Here is a 22,308-nt window from a genome sequence, read left to right on the forward strand (position 1 = left end):
AAATGTTTATTGCGACAGCATTTATAGGAAGACTTCTCTTACATCCTCACTCTCTCTCATATTTCTATTCCCCTTCCCTAATCTCCCAGAGCAGGGCAGCGAACGGAAGCTTTTCGGCCAACCTTCCGGCCTTCCGTTTAGTTTCCATCCTCTCGGCGGATGTTTACAGTCGCCGTAATGTTCCGAATAATGTCAAAATCGATAACTTAGTGTGTTCTATGCTCGAATGAAGGAGTGTGAGGGCTCCGAACGATCGCTGCTTAAGCAAGGAAGAAACCCTCCGGCCGACTTTCATAGCACGAACGCATGGACAAAGATTAAAGAAGCGAGCTGCGTGTCTGCGGCAGGAAATGCTGTAGACACGCAGCAAGTTCGTCGGTGGAAGCATAATTGTACCAAATATGACATGAGCTCCCTGCTATTTGAGTAGCTTCATTGGAAATAACGCTTCGTATGTAGCCCGTATACCTGGCGTTGTTCCCCGCGGATGCAGCTGCCTCCAAGACCGCATGGCTTGTGCTGGGGACTGCTTCATCGCAGGAGTAGCTGCTGGACATTGGATGATGCGGAGAGGTCTTGCTTCCGGCCATCTGCGTACGCTCTGAAAGCAACGGTAGCGGTTGGTCACTGTGCGACAATGATCCCCGAAGTCAGAACACTAACAGGGATAAAATCGCAAAGTGGGAATTATCCAGAGGACTGAGTCGTAGAGATAAGGGAACCCAATGGCGATGCCGCCAGCCCAAAGTGCACGTGTTTTTAAAACATGCTATAGATGGGGCCAGAAACCAGTAATTGTTGTCAACGAAAATGTCGAGCGCGAGGTATGGGAGCTCGCACAATATCGTCGTCTTTGCGAAATGAATTAAGACTGCCGACCCTTGCTACTCGTCACCGTGTATCATCCCTATCTCTTTTTCATAAGTTCTATCATTGTTCGCTTAATCAACCCCCGTACATTATTCCCGCTGGCCGAACGTCACATCGAACTCGGCACATTAGCCAAGTGGGCCGCCCCCCGTACTGATACTGCTACTTTTTCAGGTTCTTTCTTTTTCCGCACATCCACAGATTGGAACAGCCTGCCCCACGAAATCGCCGCCCTAACCAGCGCACCCGCATTTATACAAAAAATATGCGATCATTTTGCAGAATAAAGACTAATGGATGTCATTTTCATCATTCCGGCTGCTTGTAATAATAATATCTGGGATTTAACGTCCCAAAACCACGATATGATTATGAGAGACGCCGTAATGGAGGGCTCCGGAAATTTCGACCACCTGAGGTTCTTTAACGTGCACCTAAATCTAAGTACACGGGCCTCAGGCATTTCCGCCTCCATCGAAAATGCAGCCGCCGCGGCCGGGAGTCGATCCCGCGACCTACGGGTCAGCAGTCGAGCACCATAACCACTAGACCACCGTGGCGGGGCTCCGGCTGCTTGTATACATTGCAGAACCATGTACCCATATTACTCATGCCGTGTTTAATAATGCTTATACACATGTTATTTCCAACTATTGTACTATGAACGTATGTAAACACACCCCTTATGTAATGCCCATGTTGGGCTTTTAAGGTAATAAAATGAAATGAAATGAAATCACTTTCTTAGTATCTTTGGTATATTCCCTTGATTGCTTTGAAGTTGCAGTGCAGGCTTTTTATATTTCTATTACGCCTTCATTCACAAAATATGTACATAAACGTACCGTACGCCTTTCCAACCACTCCATAAGCACCTGTGAGTTTACTGTAAAAGTCTACGACATATATGCGAAGAATATATGGGCTCTGTATATTTTTAAACACTATACTCAGAACAGATGAAATTATTGGTATTACATACGGAGTGGTTCAGCAAAATTCCGGCAGCAAGTCACTATTGTGCAATCATTTTGTCCAACAATAGTAAAAAATGCAAACATATGGATGCGCATCCCATATATAGATGTTTGTTCCTGCCAATAAACTTATAACGCTGTCAAAGTGGCTTCTTCGATGACGTGCAGGGTGACGCATGTGTTATAATGTTAGCGGAAACGTTTCTGCACATACCACAGTGGGAGGCTTCGCCGTCGTCCTGATAGTTAGTAGCGTTCCGTTGTGCATTGATGTTTACGTCAGGAATCCTACAGAGAGAAAATATTTTCGTCTTGAGTGGTGCCGCGTCAAAGATAACAGGGTCACGAAACTCTGGTAGTAAAGAAGGCAAAGCGCTAACGCCACGGAAAAATTTACAGTCGAGCGTGATTACAACTAGTCTAAATTGCAGTGTCAACAGAGCTTGTGCAAAAATATCACCGCATTGCCTGGTGGGCTTTCCTGTGAAGCATCGAAGAAATTATTTACGGTGCAAACATATTAAGCTTCCTTATAAACGCTAAAAATTGCACATTGAAAACGATATGTATCATGACCGAAAACGCGCATGAGACCTCACTTACGATTGGCCTGCAAGAACCTGTCCTGCTAGCAGAGCGTTAAGCCACATCAATCGCTCCCCTACCTCGTAACCTTCGTAGTGATTTAAGTACAGTGAAACCTTGGTGATACGATCACAGCTCATACGAATTACGGGGTGATACGAATTTTTCGTTGGTCCCGGCCAAGGCCCATTCGCCTGCAGTGTAATGGAGTACGGTTGTTGCGAACAGATTTTCACCCAGCGACGTTTGATACGAACGTACGCTACCGCCCAGGTACGAAGAGGTGCTGTCAAATTGCCAGAATTGGCAATTTGGTACCGCCCAATTGTCAGAATCACGGTGTAAGAAGAACACTTTTCTTACGGTCAGAATAAACCTTCAGAGACACGTCACGGCTTCCGACATTGCGTGCGCAAATCTTTGAGGCTCTTATGCGCCTCCGTGTGCCTTCGCGTTTAGATTACAGAGGACATTAGGGCCATGCTTTTTTTTTTCTAACGCGTCGACGCGGGCTGCTGTCGTTGTACTGTGTTTACACGTGCCTGCTTCGTGTATCAGACATGAAGACATGATATGAAAGGTGGACGAGGACCGAAAGAAGGCGAGGATGGTCTTGGCGAAGGAGTCAGGCCTCATAACGTCAACGTGCGCGACCGTTGAGGTCGCACTTGGGCTGCCACGGTCGTAATTCTCGCAAAAAACATCCGCAACACCTCCGCAAAAACAAAATCATTGCACAGGACCGTGGTTCTGTAAATTTGTGGCCTTGATCCATCGCGTCAAAGCGCTTCTTTCGTTACTTTCGCTGCCGTGCTCTGTTGTTATGCAAAAAAGCGTACTAAAATTTGGAAGGGGCTACTATTGTCGCGGGTCACAATGCACCTGGTTCACTAATTAAATACGGGTGTTGTACGGGCCGTATATTTACGAGCGCTGGTATGATTTCCGACATCTAAAAACTTAACTGACAATCATTCAGGGTTCTTCCTGACGTTGCTGCGGCCCTGAAAAACAATAAATGAAAATGTACGCCAGCTTCCTTTTGTCTAAAAGGACAGACTTGTGTCGCATGCTAATTTTCCATGCTTTCTCGTGATACGAATTTCGGATGATACGAATATTTTTGGTGGTTCTGTGAGATTCGTATCACCGGGGTTTCACTGTAGTCGGGAGCTGTGGGCGTCTTCCATGCGCAGCAACAACGCCGAACTTGACGAGGCTATCCTTAGTTGGGGCGAGGTAGTAGACGAGGCCTACCGCGAGTAGGATAACCTGCCTCGGCTTCTCGCAGCCCCTTTCTTTTTAAGATGGAATTAATAAAGTTGTTTCTTTTTCTCTCCGTGATGCGGCTCTCTTTTACATTTCAATGTATCGTGTCTGCCCTGTGCAGATCACACCAACTACACTAGTAAGATAGCGGGAGGGCATCCATTGAACTTCAAGGATCGCCGTCGGATGCATGCGCTTCCAATCGCGACACTTCACGTGACTTCACAAAGATTATGATGGCCGAGATTTCGCTCCCATCTTTTTAGTGTTACACACAATAATGGAATACACTATCCCATGGCACTATAGTGTATGATGATATATGATGTTTAATGGCGCAATGGCCAGAGGTGGCCAAAGACCACCGTAGCCGTACACATAAAAATGCAATGGACTGATGCTCGATGAGGCATGGCTTTACAGAGGTCCGATTGCTGATAGCAGTAAATTTCTTGAAATGTATATGAATTAAAAATAACAGAATTTTTGGTAGCCCATTGCAATGAATATGAGGTGTGAAATAAGGATAAAATAACGCAACAAGAACTAAAAGAACATATAGCAAGTGGCACAACAACACCCTCAGGTACCTTTGATACAAGGACGGCGCTATACTGTAGTTCGCCATTACCCGGTCTCGTCCTTTCGCTGTTAATTCATATTGTCACGTGGTCGTGACATCGACGAAGGCAGCAGTCGGGGTTTGCAGAATGAAACTGTTTATTTGGCCGAACTTGTGGCCGGGAAAATGAGAACTACAGCAATACACGCTGTACAGTGATAGCGGCGAACAGGGCGTCGTCCGTCGATCAACTGACAAGCGGTGAAGCGCGTCGGCATTTATGCATGTGCCGCAGAATATTCCAGCGTTATCGCTGGTTGTCGCGCAATCTCTAGAATAAGCTCGAGCGTTCGCGTCTTGCGCGCAATCTTAACAAAATGATCTACAATAATCGAGAAGCTTCTCGAACAATGAAACGCGGGTTGCGCTGAGCGTCGCTGACAGTCTTTGTGGGCAAAAACCGAATACAGCGAAAGTGATAAGAAACGCACGTGGCAATGCCCCCCTCTGAAAAAGCATCGTCCCGATGCTTACAACAGAACATGAGTACAAGCAATAACAAAGAAAACTAATAAAGCAAGCAAACATTAGAGTGCTTAGGTGCGTTAACGAGCATAGTACGGCTTAAGGCGCACCACATGCATGACCTCGGGTCGAGTTCGGCGCCTTTGAGAGTTCGTGATGCCGTCGGGCACAACCTCGTAGTCGAGTGCGCCGAGACGTCGAAGTACCCTGGACGGTCCGAAGTATCGTCGAAGAAGCTTCTCGCTCAGTCCGCGTCGTCGTATTGGCGTCCAGACCCATACACGGTCGCCGGGCTGGTACTCCACGAAGCGTCGTCGAAGATTATAGCGACGGCTGTCGGTGTGCTCCTGGGTCTTGATGCGCAGGCGGGATAGCTGTCGAGCTTCTTCGGCACGTTGTAAGTAAGCGGCGGCGTCGACATTTTCTTCGTCGGTGACGTTGGGTAACATGGCGTCGAGCGTCGTCGCCGGGCTCCTTCCGTAGACCAACTTGTACGGCGTCATCTGCGTCGTTTCTTGGACGGCCGTGTTGTAAGCGAAGGTCACGTACGGAAGGACGGCGTCCCACGTCTTGTGCTCAACGTCGACGTACATGGCGAGCATGTCGGCGATGGTTTTATTTAGACTCTCGGTGAGGCCATTGGTCTGCGGGTGGTAGGCGGTGATGCGGCGGTGGCTCGTCTCGCTGTACTTCAAGATCGCCTGAGTTAGGTCCGCAGTAAAGGCGGTACCTCTGTCTGTAATAAGGACCTCTGGGGCGCCATGACGCAAGACGATGTTCTCCACGAAGAACTTGGCTATCTCGGAGGCACTGCCTTTGGGCAAGGCCTTTGTCTCGGCGTAGCGGGTGAGGTAGTCAGTTGCTACGACAATCCACTTGTTGCCGGAAGGCGACGTCGGGAACGGCCCCAGTAGGTCCATCCCGATTTGCTGGAACGGCCGGGGCGGTGGTTCGATTGGCTGCAGAAGTCCCGCTGGCTTAGTCGGCGGTGTCTTCCTTCGCTGGCAATCTCGGCAAGTCTTGACGTAGTGGGCGACGTCGGCAGCAAGGCGTGGCCAGTAGTATTTTTCCTGTATTCTGGCGAGCGTGCGGGAAACACCGAGGTGTCCAGCCGTCGGGTCATCGTGTAGGGCCTGGAGGACTCCTGGTCGCAATGATGAGGGCACGTCAAGAAGGTAGTCCGTTCGCAGTGGCGAGAAGTTCTTTTTCAGGAGGACGCCGTTCAGTAAGAAAAACGACGGCAGTCCTCGCTTGAATATCCTCGGAACAACGGCGGTCTTGCACTCGAGGTACTCAATAAGGCCGCCCAGTTCCGCGTCGGCCCGTTGTCTTTCGGCGAAGTCGTCGGCACTCATAGTTCCGAGGAAGCAGTCATCGTCGTCGTCTTGCGGCGGCGCGTCGACGGGGGCACGAGACAGGCAGTGGGCGTCAGAGTGTTTTCGTCCGGACTTGTAAACGACGGTAATGTCGAATTCGTGAAGCCTCAGACTCCATCGTGCGAGACGACCTGAAGGGTCCTTCAAGATAGCTAGCCAACATAAGGCGGGATGGTCACTGACAACTTTGAAGGGCCTGCCATAGAGGTAGGGGCGAAACTTTGATGTAGCCCAGAGGATGGCAAGGCATTCCTTTTCTGTTGTGGAATAGTTTGCTTCTGCCTTGGATAGTGACCGGCTAGCATAACTGATAACCCTTTCAAGCCCGTCAAGGACGGCACCGAGTCCTACGCTGCTTGCGTCGGTGTGTATTTCCGTATCGGCGCAATCGTCGAAATGCGCAAGTATGGGTGGCGTCTGCAGGCGTCGTTTTTCTTGAAAGGCTTGCACTTGCGCCGTTTCCCACCTGAATTCCACGTTATTTTTCGTGAGAAGCGTCAGTGGTTCGGCGATACGTGAAAAGTTTTTGACGAAGCGTCTGTAATAGGCGCATAAGCCGAGAAATTGGCGCACGGCCTTCTTGTCGGTGGGTGGCGCGACGTCGGCGATGGCAGCTGTTTTCCGCGGGTCTGGGCGCACTCCAGACTTGCTGATCACATGACCCAGAAACAAGAGCTCGTCGTACGCGAATCGGCACTTTTCTGGCTTCAGGGTCAGTCCAGAGGCCTTGATTGCTTGAAGTACTGCCTCAAGCCGCCGGAGATGCTCGTCGAAGGTCGAGGAAAACACGACGACGTCGTCCAAATACACAAGGCACGTCTGCCACTTCAATCCGGCCAGTACGGTGTCCATGACACGCTGGAACAACGCAGGTGCCGAGCAAAGACCGAAAGGCATGATCTTGAACTCAAAGAGGTCGTCGGGTGTTATAAAGGCAGTCTTTTCTCGGTCTCTCTCGTCGACTTCGATTAGCCAGTAGCCGGTCTTGAGGTACATCGACGAAAAGTACGTCGCGTTGTGAAGTCGATCCAGGGTGTCCTCTATTCGTGGGAGGGGGTACACGTCCTTCTTCGTGATTTTGTTCAAGCGCCAATAATCAACACAGAAGCGCAGTGTCCCGTCCTTCTTCTTCACTAACACCACGGGTGACGCCCACGGACTCTTGGACGGCTGGATGATGTTGTCGCGTAGCATCTCGTCGACTTGTTTCTTTATCGCGTCGCACTCTCGAGTCGAAACTCTGTAGGGGCTCTGACGGAGGGGCCTCGCACTTTCCTCCGTTATAATTCGGTGTTTCGCCACCGTACTTTGTCGAATTCGTGATGACGACGAGAAGCAGTCCTTGTATTGCAGGAGCAGGGTTTTCAGCTGGTCTTGCTTGACCTTCGGGAGGCTCCGGTTGACTATGAAATCTGGATCGGGACCTCGATTCGTTGAAGCAGGTTCGGCAGCATCGAAGAGGGCGAAAGCATTGCTGGCGGCCACACATTCGTCGATGTAGGCGACCGTCGTACCAATGTTGAGGCGCCTATATTCGTTGAAATTTGTCAGCACTACCTTTGCTCTACCGTCACGCAGTTCCGCTATACCTCTTGCGACGCAAATTTGACGATTCAAGAGTAGTTGCTGATCGCCCTCGATGACGCCTTCAATGTTCGCAGGTTTTTCGGTGCCAACGGAAATAATGACGCTGGAGCGCGGCGGGACGGTCACCTGCTCTTCTATCACGTTCAATGCATGGTTCCCTGGCGTCGGGTAGGGCGGAAGCGCTTTGTCTGACGTTAGCGTTATCGACTCAGACCTCTGGTCGATGACGGCGCCGTGGTCACTTAGGAAGTCCATTCCAAGTATCACATCCCTAGGGCAATTTGTAGGATTACAAAGCTCGCAGGATAAGTCCGGTTATTGATGGCGACTCTCGCCGTGCAGAGACCAATCGGCGTTATCAGGTGGCCTCCAGCTGACCGGATTTCGGGTCCACTCCAAGCGGAGTTTACTTTCTTCAGCTTAGTGGCGAACGCTCCACTGAAGACAGAACAGTCGGCTCCGGTGTCGACGAGAGCTGTGACGCTGTGGCCGTCGATAAGAACGTCGAGGTCGCTAGTTCGTCGTCTCGCGTTGCAGTTAGGTCGTGGCGTGGGGTCATGGCTGTGTCGGTGTGTTCCGCTGCTTCCATTTTGCGTCATCGGGTCTTCAGTCCGCGAGATTTCGTCGTCAGGGGTCTGTCTGGTTCGCGCCGTGTTCTGAAGGTTTCGTCGCGGCGTCGTCGTAGGCGGCGGAGGATCTTCGGTAGTTCGTCGTACAGCAACCGCACCTCCATCGGTTGCTGCCCTTAGTTTTCCGGATACGGGCTAGGCGACCGGCCTCGGTTTGGACCAGTGTACGGCCGGCGGTGCGGTGACATGTAGCGGCCGGGCGACGGCTAGCGGGAAGGTCGTCGTTCTTGCCACTGTGTTCCGGTGAGGTAGTCGTTGATGTCGCGCGGCCATTCGCCTGGCTGCGGGCGCGGCGCGTTGATAGCGAATCCGCGTAGCCCCATCTGTCGATACTGGCAGCGGCGGTACGTGTGGCCGGCCTCCCCGCAGTGGTAGCAGAGCGGGCGGTTGTCGGGGGCACGCCAGACATCGGTCTTTCTCGGGGTGTTGCGCTGGCCGACAGGTGGTCGGTAGGGCGTCGGTGGCGGCGGCGGCGTCTGGCGACGGTACTGCGGCGGTGTTGCGTCTTGGCGGGGGCGTGGAGGAGGAGCATGACGGCGGGCTGCAGCAGCATAGCTAATAGCTTGCGGCTGCGGCTCTGCTAGCTGAGGCGCGCCGAGTGAATGCTGGATCTCCTGGCGCACGACGTCGGCGATGGACTCTCCTTGAGGTTGCGATGAAGGCAGAATTTTTCGCAACTCCTCTTGCACGATTGCTCGAATCGTCTCACGCAAGTCGGCGGTTCCTAGGGCTTGAACGTCGGCGTAGCTTGTAGCCGAGAAGCTGCGGTTGTATTGCCGCGTTCGCATCTCAAGCGTTTTCTCGATCGTGGAAGCCTCCGATGCAAATTCAGCGACCGTCTTCGGCGGGTTCCTTATCAATCCAGCGAAGAGTTCCTGTATGACACCCCGCATGAGGAACCTCACTTTCTTCTCTTCGGGCATACTTGGGTCGGCGTGTCGAAACAGGCGATTCATCTCTTCCGTGTAGATGGCAATATTTTTGTTAGGCAGCTGCACACGGGTCTCCAGCATAGCCGCGGCCCGTTCCTTGCGGACTACGCTCGTGAACGTGCTTAGGAACGTCGTCCGAAAGAGATACCATGTTTGTAGGGCGGATTCTCGGTTCTCGAACCACGTCCTCGTGGCGTCTTCTAGGTAGAAGTATACGTGGCGCAGCTTGTCCTCGCAGTTCCAGTTATTAAATGTTGAGACCCTTTCGAAGGTCTCGAGCCAAGTCTCGGGGTCTTCACATGGCGAACCACGGAACGTCGGCGGCTCCCTGGGTGGCTGCATCACGATCGCCGTAGGGGGCACTGCGTCAGTCATCGTCTCGGCGGTCGATGTGACGATCTTCGGCTGCCTGGCGTTTCCGGGAAGGAGCCCGTATTCTGGTTGCAGTCCCTTCTGCCGGCGGCTGGTTCGAGGATCCGGTTTGTCCTTAGAGTCGTCTTCTTCGCGGCTTGGGCTTGGGTCAGCGCTCCGCGGTGGCGTCCGGATCATGAAGCAGCACCTCCACCAGATGTCACGTGGTCGTGACGTCGACGAAGACAGCAGTCGGCGTTTGCAGAATGAAACTGTTTATTTGGCCGAACTTGTGGCCGGGAAAATGAGAACTAGAGCAATACACGCTGTACAATGATAGCGGCGAACAGGGTGTCGTCCGTCGATCAACTGACAAGCGGTGAAGCGCGTCGGCATTTATGCATGTGCCGCAGAATATTCCAGCGTTATCGCTGGTTGTCGCGCAATCTCTAGAATAAGCTCGAACGTTCGCGTCTTGCGCGCAATCTTAACAAAATGATCTACAATCATCGAGAAGCTTCTCGAACAATGAAACGCAGGTGGCGCTGAGCGTCGCTGACAGTCCTTGTGGGCAAAAACCGAATACAGCGAAAGTGATAATAAGAAACGCACGTGGCAATATTTAAGCAACAGCTACTGATGCAGGAATAGTGCGACAATACGGCAGTTTTGACAAAAAGATTATCGCAGAAGGGGTTCAATTTTCTCTCCTGCATGTTTCATAACAGGTTACACATAACGGCACTTTCGCGCGCTGGGAAAACCAGGCGATACCACGCCATTTGAGGGAAATAGGCAACTCAAACGTACAGGCAACATGCCTTCTGTTAAGTATTTGCGCGCACCTTAATGGCATTGAGCCGTCTCCAAAATGACCCTTACTTCACATCCGTCACCAACGAGACTTCCGTGTTCCCGTTGCTACAGTGTACTAGAATAGGGGCAGTGTGTTCAGACGGCGGCGTGCGCCACGCGCCGCCTTGAAGCCAGGAGCGTAGACGGGTCCCGGATGTATGCGGCGGCGCTGCAGTCGCACGGGCTGTACAGACGCGTGTTGTGGCTGGTTGTGGCGTGCTCGCTGAGCCATACCTTGCTTGTGAATAACGAGGCATTTCGGTCGCGGGGGATGTTCTGCTGCAGAGTTCACGAGTGAGAGCCAATGCCTAGTTGTCGGCGGCAACATCATTGCTTTGCGCCGGGGTGCGACACCGGCTACAAGTGGGCCCAAGGCGAGCAACCTTCCCTCTTCGCCGTGCCGAAAGATGAAGGAAAAAGAAAGGTTTGGGAAAGAAACCTGCATCGCAAGGACAAGGTGCTTGATGAAAGTTGCTCGGTCTGCGAGCGGCATTTCGAGCCTTCGTACATCTTGCGAGACTACGTCCATATTATAGACGGGAAGGAGGTACGTATCCCGCGAGGAAAGCCAGAGTTGCTGCCAGATGCCGTGCCTACGCTTCTACCGAATGCACCCGGCTATTTATCAAAGAAGACGCCGAAGCCTCGGGCGCCAAGAAAGCGTAAGAACTCTTCGGTGTGTTGTGATGACCCCAAGAGAGTTGCTACTGATCAAAGCAGCCACAGTGACGCAGAAAGCGAAGTCGCTCCACTTGGTACGTCACATCTTCCAGGCGACGCACCGTCTGAAGCAAACTCTGTTTTAGGCCTTCGCTCTCTCGACGTGCCTTCCGTGTACTGGAGTTTTCACGACGTACCGGACCATAATGGAGTTGTATATTGCAAGCTCACGATATGCAAGCCCGAAGAAGTTGTGTGTGAACGGGCAGTTATCTTTACAGGGCACGAAGGGACGGAAGTCACGTACACAGCGCATCTCTACGGCTCCATCGTCGAAAAGGGAACATTCTGAGCCGTGAACAAGCAGTGAACGTTCTTTTTAGAACTGATTCGTATCGCGTCTGCACTGGTGCCTTACCAACGAGCCTCATGCCCAAGCACAACTTAACACAAGGCCTAGAGCAGCAGGTCACCATCCGCAATGGGACGTACTACAACAAGAAATGCTCAAGAAAGGAACAATCTGAAGGTATGATATTGCGTGTTCTGTGCCTTTTAATAAATGCATGCAAGTACGTGATAATTTATAAGTTCATTACTGTAGTATGCTAGAGCTTTTGTCAAGATAAAGTAATTTTCATTTCCAGAATACAGTTTTCTTTTACTTGCTCTTTGCAGGGCAAGCATGCGTCTCCTGCCAGTACACCAGAAAAGCGCTTCAGTCACGTAAATCAAGGCTCAAGGGATTTGTAAGAAGGCGCACCCAAACCACTACGGCTAGACTCCGAGCAGCAGCACAACGAAGTAGGAGACTTTTCTCGCTGTGCTCAGTTGAAAGACCAACTAAAGCAAATGCAGGAAGAGAACTCCCTTAAACCAGAGGAAGTTTTACAGGAACAGATTGCATCGCTGCCTTTGAAACACCAAGCTTGTGTCCGACAGTGCTTCTCAGCTGCCAAGAAGACAAGTGCGAAGGGTAATGTGTACGCAAAAGACTGCATCTTGGAATGTATTCTTATGAAGATGAAAAGTGCTAAACTCTATGAACATTTGCGTAAGCACAATATTCTTTCACTGCCGAGCAAGAGCACACTGAAGCGTTACTTGAAGTTGTACAAGAGCGGTTTTGGTTTCAGCACTAAAATACTGAGACAACTGAAGCAAAAAACAAGGCACATGAGCACTTTTAGCAGGCGCGGAGGACTCTTGGTCGATGAGCTCAAGTTATCTGAGCACTTGAATGTGACGTCATCCGGTCATATTGAGGGATTTGTCGACATGGGCTCTTTCACCGAAGGAGGAGAGAAAACTCCCTGGGACCACGGGATGGTGGTCATGTTTGTACCCTTCACAGGAAAGTGGACGCAAATCATAGGTTGCTTTGCCACTCGAGGGAATGCGAAAGCGGAGCTCCTTGCTAAAATATTGATAGAAGCGACAGTACTTGCTGAGGCCAGTGGACTTCTTGTTGACTTAATTACGTGTGATGGTGCCTCATGGAACCGTCGCATGTGGAAGATCTTGGGGATTGGTGTGGAGTCTGGAAACGTCACCTGCAAGGCTGAGCATCCTGTAGATCCTGCTCGTCATCTGCATTTCCTGTCGGACTTTCCCCACTTGATCAAGTGCGTAAGGAACACGTTGCTCAGCCACCCACTCAATACTCCGAAGGGAATGGTAAGTATTTTGTCTCCATAAAATGTTTCCCTTTAAACTTGGGTTCTGCCCAACTTATCACCTGCAGGTTAACTTTGTTGAGTTGTACTGAGCAAGTGAGTATAAATTAAACTCTTACTTACAACCACCTACAACTATTTCCAGGTTTCCATCCAACCTTTGAGAGAAGCGTTCAAAATTGACAGTGGGAACGTCACTCTGAAGGCGATGCCCGGTCTCACGCTGGTACATCTTCAGCCTAATGGCTTTGAGAAGATGCGAGTGACTCTTGCATTTCATCTGTTCGGGGACCGTGTTTTGCATGGCCTGAATTTCTACAAAGACACGTTGGAGTCGTCGTGGGGGGAGATTGATGCAACATTATCATTTTTCACGTAAGCAAAAATTGTTGTTTACATTGAAGGAATACTGAGCAGCGAGTACGTGTGCAATTTTTTTTGTGGTGGGGGGGGGGGCAAGTAATGCATTTTTAAAAGAATTTCACATTGTTTCAGCGCTATCAACCAACTGATTAAGATCATGACTTCTCGGTTTCCAGCCAGAGCACTTCGTCCAGGATCCGACAATGTGAAAGCTCTTAAGGAATTCCTTGAGTTTTTGTCTCGCTGGGAGTTGCATGCAAAAGGAGTCGGCGGCTTTCTGAGCCAGTCGACGGCAGATGGGCTCCGTGTGACGTTGTGCAGTACTTTGGCTTTGTTAGAGTATTTAGAAGGAGAAGGTTTTAAATATTTATTGACATCTCGACTAAGCCAAGATAAGTTGGAGAACTTCTTTGGTATTGTGAGACAGTCGTGCGGATCCAACGATCACCCAACGCCGTCTCAGTTTTTTATTGTTGTCAATTGCCTGTATTTTTATGACTTGGCGAAGGCAATGCAAACAGGAAACACTGATAACAGTGAAGACTTGGTCTCACTACTTCAATCACCTGATACTACTGACATGAAAGGGAACGTTGCATCCCTTGATGAGTTAGGTGAAGCTGGAAATCTGACACTGGTAGAGCAAAGGTCGACAGTATGCCAGCTGAGCACCGGGCATACGTGGAGGAAAAAGCGATGACCGCCTTATTCATTATATGGCCGGATATGTTGCGCGGAAATTTTTTACTCGTAACAAATGTGAGGACTGCCGCTCTCTTCTTTTGCAGGACGTTAGAGTTAGTAGTGGGGTCTCAAAGTTCACTGAAATTTGTGACAGGGGAGGCTTGTTGTATCCCTCTAATTTGCTTTCTGAGGCTGTGAAAAAACTTGAGGGAATATTCACAACCTACTTCAGCCGAGAGGAGCTGTGTAGCGACAGCATAGTCGATGTAATGCTTCTGGTAAGAGCCAAGTTTGGCTACGCTATAGGGTGCAAATCGCATGCTGATGATTTTACTGCAGCAGTCGTGCGCATTTATGTGCTAGCAATGCTGCACTTTTAGGTTAAAAGCCTTAATAAGTCAAGGGAAGCACGACGAAAAAGGAAATTGCACTTGAAAGTTAGCCGCTGTTCCTAGCACACTGGTGCAACATGTATGCTGACAGTCCCTTGCGCTTTTTATCCATTGGCACATTTTCTTATTGCTAGTTTGGAAAATATAAATGTTGAATTATAAACGAAGGAATTTGTTTAAGTGTGTCAATACTGCTGTTGGTCTCCATGGTCTGCGCTGAATGTATTCACTCCGTTTTTCTGTGTTTTGGCATGCTCGGTGTGATTCGTTCAGGGATGCCTTTCGCATCTTTCCTACCTGTTTTATTGTTTTCATAGAAATGTATGATGTTTGTGTCTCACACTCGTATATGAGCCTGACGTTTGCTAGTACTTTATGGTGCAAATAAAAAAGAATTCATGAATACTGTGTGAATGCAGTCATTGCACGGGATTGGCAAAATTAAATGAATGAATGAGGGACAAATGTTTTTCGCGAAGGTAAGTGCTAAGCAGAGAATATCTGTAGCTTAAGGCTATGTAGTTTTGTATTCTCTTCTGTAATAGCGGTTGAGGCACGACGCGCTTGACGTTGGGTCGCGTATGCCGCTGTCGCATTTGTGTGAATGCGAACTGCAAATGAAAGCGTGTGTACCTGAAATCTGAGTTGCTTGATATCGTTTCAAACACTTTTCTACGGTGCTACATCTTGCTCGAGTATTTCTCGTTGATATTAAGCCCATTAATCGGTTTCATTTTTCCGACAACCTTAAATGTCAGGTGTATCAACAAATCCGCCAGACTGGCGTTGGGATGCGTTAGAAGTGCGCATATAATTCATCTCTTAATAAACGTGCGTTCCAATCATGCATCTTCACATCCGCCGAACATTCTCACATCTATTTGGCTGCGATAGAGAATGATTGCAGCATTTTTAACGCGATAGCATCGAAGAGCTCGTTTCGCAAAAATTCCTGTGATGAAGTTTTCATGAGGAGCGCGAGGCGGCTACGCCGTCGGTTCCGTACAGCCCATGCTCTTACAGCGCCACCTCTTGCTGTCTGCATGAAGCGCCTCAGCAGCAGGCGCTCCCTGAACACACTGCCCCTATTCTAGTATACTGTACTGTTGCTTGTACTTGTAATGGCTTTGTCGACAGTGCTGGACACCGGAGCCTGGAAGTCGATGCTCCCACTCTCTGAATTTTCTATGTATGCGTGAAAATGGATGTTATAGTCAGTAACAGTAGTTCTAGAGACTCGAGTACAGTTTGTTGCCAACGAAAAATGAACACCTGTTGTAGTTCGTGACGTTGCATTATTGTTTATTTTTCTCTACATAGCAGCATAAACGAAGCGTTTCTCTATGTATAATACTAGCTTTTCTTATCTCACGCCCTTTTATGGTGGCCTTGCTCTGCAATTGGCTATTCGGTGTAAATTGCGGGTTCGATCGAGGCGAAGTGCTAGAGGCCTGCGTACTATGCGATGTAAGTGGACGTGAGCGAATACCAGAAGGTCGAAATTTCCGGAGCCCTCATCTACGGCATGCCTCATATCCATAGGGTCGTTTGCGCACATGAAACTCTAATTATTATAATTATCTTTTTTATTAATATTATTATTTTCATCATCATCATCATCATTCGATGCTGCCTCCTGCATGCCATATTATAAGGCGCAAGAACATGCGCGTTCAGACAGCTGACGTATAGACCACCGTTAATACAAAATCTGGTGAAGCAGAGAGGAAAATCTTATAGTGCAGTTTGTAGTCTTACATTTGGCGGCAGGTATTCGAACCTGTTCATCTGTAGGGGTAAATCGCCACAACCGAAGGCCTTAAATGTGGGCACCAATCTCCAGCTTGCGTCCTTTCTTGCCTGCAAAACTCCTTGTAAATGTGATACCTTTGTCGCTGTACATAGGCGAAAGTTACTGAGACACTGTTATTCTCTCCTAAGTGGGTTTTCAAAAAAAAACTTACGGTACATTACTATTCAAATCCTTTGCACGAAATTCGACAAAGACGCAGGTTTTGGTAGGATATTCATGTACAGCGAAGAAATGAAGAACCAGTGGAGCAATGAGTGATAGAGATTGCAAGGCTAACGTCGTTTCCGGGAAACACACATGAGCCGGACAACCAATTTTTAAGAGAAAAAAATTGTGTCTCTGCACACTAGTTTGCCAGCCAACGGATAATGGAACCTTGGTAAACAGAATGACATTGTTGAAACAAAGCTAGTGCTAATGCAAAAGCGTCTTCTTTTAACATTGATCCTTGACTAAATACAATCTGTTTAAAATATATACAGACTTGTAATTCTAGGACTGAGCGCCAAAACAAATAATATCTGGGGTTTAACGTCCCGAAACCACGATTTGATTACGAGGGACGCCGTATTGAAGGGCTCCGGAAATTTCGGCCACCTGGGGTTCTTTAACGTGCACCTAAATCTAAGTAAACGGATCTCAAGCATTTCTGCCTCCATCGAAAATCCAGCCGCAGCGGTCAGGATTCGATCCGGCGACCTTCGCGTCAGCAGTCGAACGCCATACCCATAAACCACCGTGGCGGGGCTGCGCCAAAACCAAGATATGAATATAACATATAGGATAAGAGATATCGTACTGGTATAGCGCAGCTCAGTTTGAGCATGAAGAAAAGAGGCAACAGCGGAGAAGGAAATACGGGCAACAGTATGAGCGCTAAACTTCTAACGTTTGTTTATTGCATGACCCTATAGCACATTATATGGCTCACCTCACAGCCCCCGTGACGCCGCAACCTGACAAAAAAAAAACAACTAAACACGTGGCGCAGCACAAGTGACCAGAAACCGCCGTTTACGCAAAAATCACATTAACAATTCTACGTCCGCACTTCACTGCACACGCTGAAGAAAATCGATCTCTTTCAGATAAGGCTATAGAAGCCATACACACACAGCTTCATACATTTTGCAATAGCATTCGCCTCAATGATATCTCGTTCAACTGATTACGATTGCGGCCCAAAACGACACAACGGTCAAACAATGGAGTGCATGCACACGTCTTACAATGCACTGTCAGGAAACTGCCTGAGGAAACCTTGTTTTACACATCGCAACAGTGCTCGCGCAGGCGGTCATTGATACACCTACCCGTCTGTCCTATGTAAACCGCACCGCACGACAGAGGGAAGATATACACGACAGCTCGGGCATATTCAAGAAACTTAGTCACATGCCTCTTTCCACAGGCGGGTTGAAACTCCTTAGGATTCGTGAGCTTGCATAGTCGACCTAGTTTTTCTGGCGCAGAGAAAACTACGCGGACGTTTTCTCTCAGGGCTACCTTCTTCAAACGGTGTGATACGTTATGCTCATACGGTATGACACTGGTTTTTCCAACATCGGACACACCATTGTTCCGCGTATGTCCCCGCTTCCGTGAACCATGCAACAAGCACTCAGCCACTGATACCTGCAGCAACACTGGATAGCCTGTCCGGGATAATCTCTTGCTTTGTCCTGCGAAACTAGCGGCCATAGTGTGATGGCATGACTTCATCAAGGCATTCCTAAAGCATAGCCTGGCAACCCCTCTTTGAATTTGCAGCAACACTGGACAGCCTGCATTCTAAGACGTGGGCATGCACTCCATTGTTTCACCATTGTGTCGTTTTGGGCCGCAATCGTGATCAATTGACACGTGAGATCATTGAGGCGAATGCTATTGCGAAATGTGCTCTGTGTGTGAGTACGCCATCTATAGCCTTATCTGAAAGAGATCGATTTTTCGAGCGTGTGCAGTGTAGTGCAGACGTAGAATTGTTAATGTGTTTTTTGCGTAAACGGCGGTTTCTGGTCACGTGTGCTGCGCCACATGTTTAGTTGTCTTTTTGGTCAGGTTGCGGCGTCACGTGGTCTGTGAGGTGAGCCATATAATACGCTGTAGGGTCATGGAATAAACAAAAGTTGGAAGTTTAGCGCTCATCTTGTTGCCCGTATTTCCTTCTCCGCTGTTGCCTCTTTTCTTCATGCTCAAACTGAGCTGCGCTATACCAGTACGATATCATAATGCACCAACTTGCCCAATCTGCAGTACTTGAGGATAAGAGAACTTGCATTAGTGTAGTGTTTGCTTAACAAGCTGGAGTGTTTGATTAACCATTTTTCAACAGGAGACTGTATTGAGTAGGAGCAGAACACCTTACAGGAATGTCCTCTGAGCTAACGAATTCGTTCAGGCACTTCTAACGCTGAAGAATAGTGTAAGCCATCGATGTCGATGGCCTGCACCACCACTGGCGGCGCTGTTGACCACTCTTATAGCCTACAGCTGCTTAAGCCCCAGCATTGCACCATCTCTTGACGCAGCGTTAGGGAATTTCCCTCACATTCATTGCAATACTAACGCGGGCTTTTTTTTGCGTGTTCGCAGAACGAGTGATATCGCGGTTTCGAATCAATCTCGAGGCCTATTATTTGTGAAAGAGCAACAACGGTGGTTGAACGTGTCAGCTACGACCAACAACATGAGCGTAATCAAAAGCTTGCAATGCGAGCTGTATTACAAGTGTTTGACTATAGCAGCCGATTATGTTACACGTACCGGGGGAGGTAACTATGACGAGGCGGGGCGAGTCGATCGACTCTTCATCCGTGAGGACATCAGCAGTCCCACTGGAACAAAACTTACTGGTGTCAGGAGATGTACCAGCAGCGATGGGAAGGCTACGCAAACACTATTATGTCCAAATGCCGCTGTATTGGCACAGAGGCGAGGCTTTGTAGATTGATCGCGACGTGCTCAAATAAGCAAGGGACGAGAGGTTACCTTTATAACATATCTGCCTTTATCACATGACTGATGTGCTTATGTTCATGTGAATGATGAAGGAATTTATTGAATTGAATTTAGGAAGTAATACTGCAGCAGCCATTCGTCTAGTTCCTAAACTCGAGTGGTGTCCGATAACCACATAAGGCATCACATAATGTTCAAAAGCTGCGCAAACGAGTCGGCGCGCTTCAGCGCAAGGGAAAAGCGGCAGTTATTCACACGGGGCAAATAAACCAACTTCACCCTCCGGTAAAACAGCGAGCAGAAACTGTGCCGTTGGCGTGGTCAAGGGCGTCACTCTCGCACGCTCCGCCCAGCACGCTCGGAGGTATGCAGGAATTGCCGGAATAATGGTCACTATGCCTTCGTATGAATCTCGCGGTGCCTTGATTGTGTCGAACCCGAGCATGGAACTGTAGAAGCAGGATTTCTTGGAGCTATTAAGACAACGGATGTTGGAAACTGGGAAGCAAGTCTCGGTTGAACGCCAGCCAGTGCACTTCAAAATTGACACTGGTGCCGGCTAAATCATCCTCCTGACGGAGGTATTCGAGACGTTGAAGGACAGACCACTTTTTTCAGCTCCTGCACTTCAGCTGTATGAACCAGATGAACAGGTTCTTCCAGCCGCAGGAGTGAGACAGCTCGAGCTTATCTACCGCAACCACGCGACTACTAAAGCTAGTCGCGTCATAAATCAGGTCTGCACTTCTTTGCTAGGCAAGCCAGTCGTCAATGAGCTACGGATCGTGGCATTCGCAAATGCCGTTGCCAACAAAGTGAACCCGAAAGAAGAATTTCCAGCGGTTTTTCAGGGACTCGGCAAGCTGCACAAAGAACACAGGATTCAGCTTCAACTAGGAGCAATACCTATTATACTCAGCTCCACGAGGCGCATCTACATTCCATTGTACAAGAAGAAAAAGCTGGAACTTCAAAGGATGCATAAACTGTGTACATATCGTCTGTTGATGAGCCGACCGAGTGGTGTGCACCAATGGTAGTCGTCCCAAAGCCCTCCGGAGAGGTGATCATATGCGTGGACTTTACAGAGCTGAACCACCACATTCTCAGAGAATAGCATCCTATTGCTTTTGTGGAGCACGCGCTCGGACTTCTTCATGGAGCTAAGGTGTTCTCCAAACTTGATGCCAACTCCGGATTTCGGCAAATTCCTCTTTGTGAAGAACAAGACGGTGAGATGGGCTAGTTGGTGAACATTATTGTTAAAGCACAAAGCTTTTAAGCGCGCATAAAACGAGGACAGAAGATTTAGGAACTTGACAGGACATGTCCTGTAAAGTTCTCAAATCTTCGGTCCTCGTTTTATGTGCGCTTAAAAGCTTTGTGCTTTAGCATGTTTGTGAAGAATCAAGGAAACTCACCACCTTCATCTCACCAACTGGGTGCTTCTACTTCAACCGACTATCATTTGCTTTGCGTGAGCTCTTGAACACTTCCAGAAGCAGATGGTGTACATTTTAAATGACATCAATCGAGTTCTGTGTCACATAAACGACGTCCTCATGTGGGGTTCCAACAGCCATGAACACGAACTGCGAAATGTGCTGCAGGCATTCCCAAAGGCTCGAGTGATACTGAACGACAGCAAGTGCGTGTTTAATGTTGAACTCCTTACATTCCTTGGACACTGGCTCGATGAAGACGGGATAAGACCCGTCGAAAAGAAGGAATTGAAGCCATACTGAAAATACAGTCTCAGAAATAACGGCAGATTCTCTCCAGATTCGCTACCAGTCCATCTGATATGATGCAGCCACTCACATTCCTGTTGCTAAAATAACAATAATTTGCTTGGCGTGATCCACAATAGCAGGAATTACAAAGGTTGAAGTCGGTGCTCTAATCTCGTCCTGTTTTTGGAGTTTACGACCCATCAAAATAAACAGTTGTCACCGCCGAGGCATCAGCCTTCGGACTGGGAGCATCGATCGCCAGAAGCAAAGGAATGGCAAGTTTTCTGTCGTCGCTTATGCCTCGAGGTTACTCTCAGAAACCGAGAACAGCTGCGCTCAGATTGAAAAGTGGCTCTTGCTTTTGTCTGCGTATGCGATAAATTCAGTGATTACATTGATGGCCAGCTGTTCAAGCTGGAGACGGATCACAACCCACTGGTTCCCATCTTCCCTTCGAACAGCCTTCACTTCTTGACGCCCAGATTACAGAGACTAAAGATGAGAATTATGCGATATCGATATGAGGTTGTACACGTTCCAGGCAAAAACCTCTAGCCGCAGACATTTGCCGAAAGGAAGACCTACGACTTTTGCATGAAGGACACTTTGGCATAACCAAGGCACTTGCTCAAACCACAGACTGCGTCTGGTGGCCCGCCATAGGCTCTGACGTCTCGACCCTGGTGATGCGACGTCAGAAATGCATCGAAACAAGAGTAAACAGGAAATTGTCCCTAGTAAGCTGCGAATTCTTCGAAACACCTTGGCAACGCGATGCGATGGACTCGTTTTACTTCAAGAACCAGTGGTGGTTCATAGCTACAGATTATTATTCAAGATGCCCCGAACTAGTTCGGCTTGAGAAGCTCTCTTCCGCAGCTATAGTCAACCACTGCAAGTCAATTTTTACACGCCACGGAATTCCCGAGGAAGTCGCTTCTGAAAATAGCCAGCAGTTTTTGTCGACTGAGTTTTCTCTATTCGAGCAGTGAATAAAAGGCGTCAACGAAACGAAGACAAGAAGAGACAAGGACGTACGTGACCAACTAGCCCAACAAAAAGTTTTAGGTTATTACTATTCGCCCGATACTAGGGTTTCAAGCGCATTACATGTAGCCCCCACCATCCTCAAAGTAATGGACTTGCAGAGGCTGCGGTGAAAATGATGGCAGGGTCAGCGTACCAGAACAATAGGGTCATTTCTTCGGTCAATAGCATGACGTTTTCGTTGGGGCGTTGGACACGGGTTACGTGCAGGGTTTTGGCCCTCTCTTTGAAGATGACGCTAGTGAAGATAGTCAAGAGCTTGGTTCGAAAAATATCCCATGATGTTAGGGTGGACTCTCGGTGATCAAGACACGTCCTAGCGGCGTCTTCTAAGGCGAAATAAAACTACCGCAGCTGGTCTTCGGTGCTCCAATGAATGAAGACGACGACTCGGTCGTATGCTTCCGGCCAGCTTTCCGGGTCCTTGCACGATGATCCGCGGAATTTCGGCGACTCCCTGG

The 22,308-nt window shown here is 48.9% G+C and overlaps 1 protein-coding gene across 1 annotated transcript in view; it reads right to left on the reverse strand.

Annotated features, from left to right (window-relative positions):
* Positions 1 to 22,308, reverse strand: part of LOC119405981 (uncharacterized) — a 58,198-nt gene that overhangs the window by 266 nt on the left and 35,624 nt on the right. Inside the window, exons 7-8 of the mRNA XM_049419483.1 lie at positions 2,062 to 2,135; positions 469 to 601 (exon numbers count right to left, since the gene is read on the reverse strand). Coding sequence (XP_049275440.1) covers positions 469 to 601; positions 2,062 to 2,135 — 207 coding nt within the window. The remainder of the gene's footprint in view (positions 1 to 468; positions 602 to 2,061; positions 2,136 to 22,308) is intronic.

Source organism: Rhipicephalus sanguineus, chromosome 9, assembly GCF_013339695.2.
Source record: "Rhipicephalus sanguineus isolate Rsan-2018 chromosome 9, BIME_Rsan_1.4, whole genome shotgun sequence".
In the NCBI taxonomy this organism is placed as follows: Eukaryota; Metazoa; Arthropoda; class Arachnida; order Ixodida; family Ixodidae; genus Rhipicephalus; species Rhipicephalus sanguineus.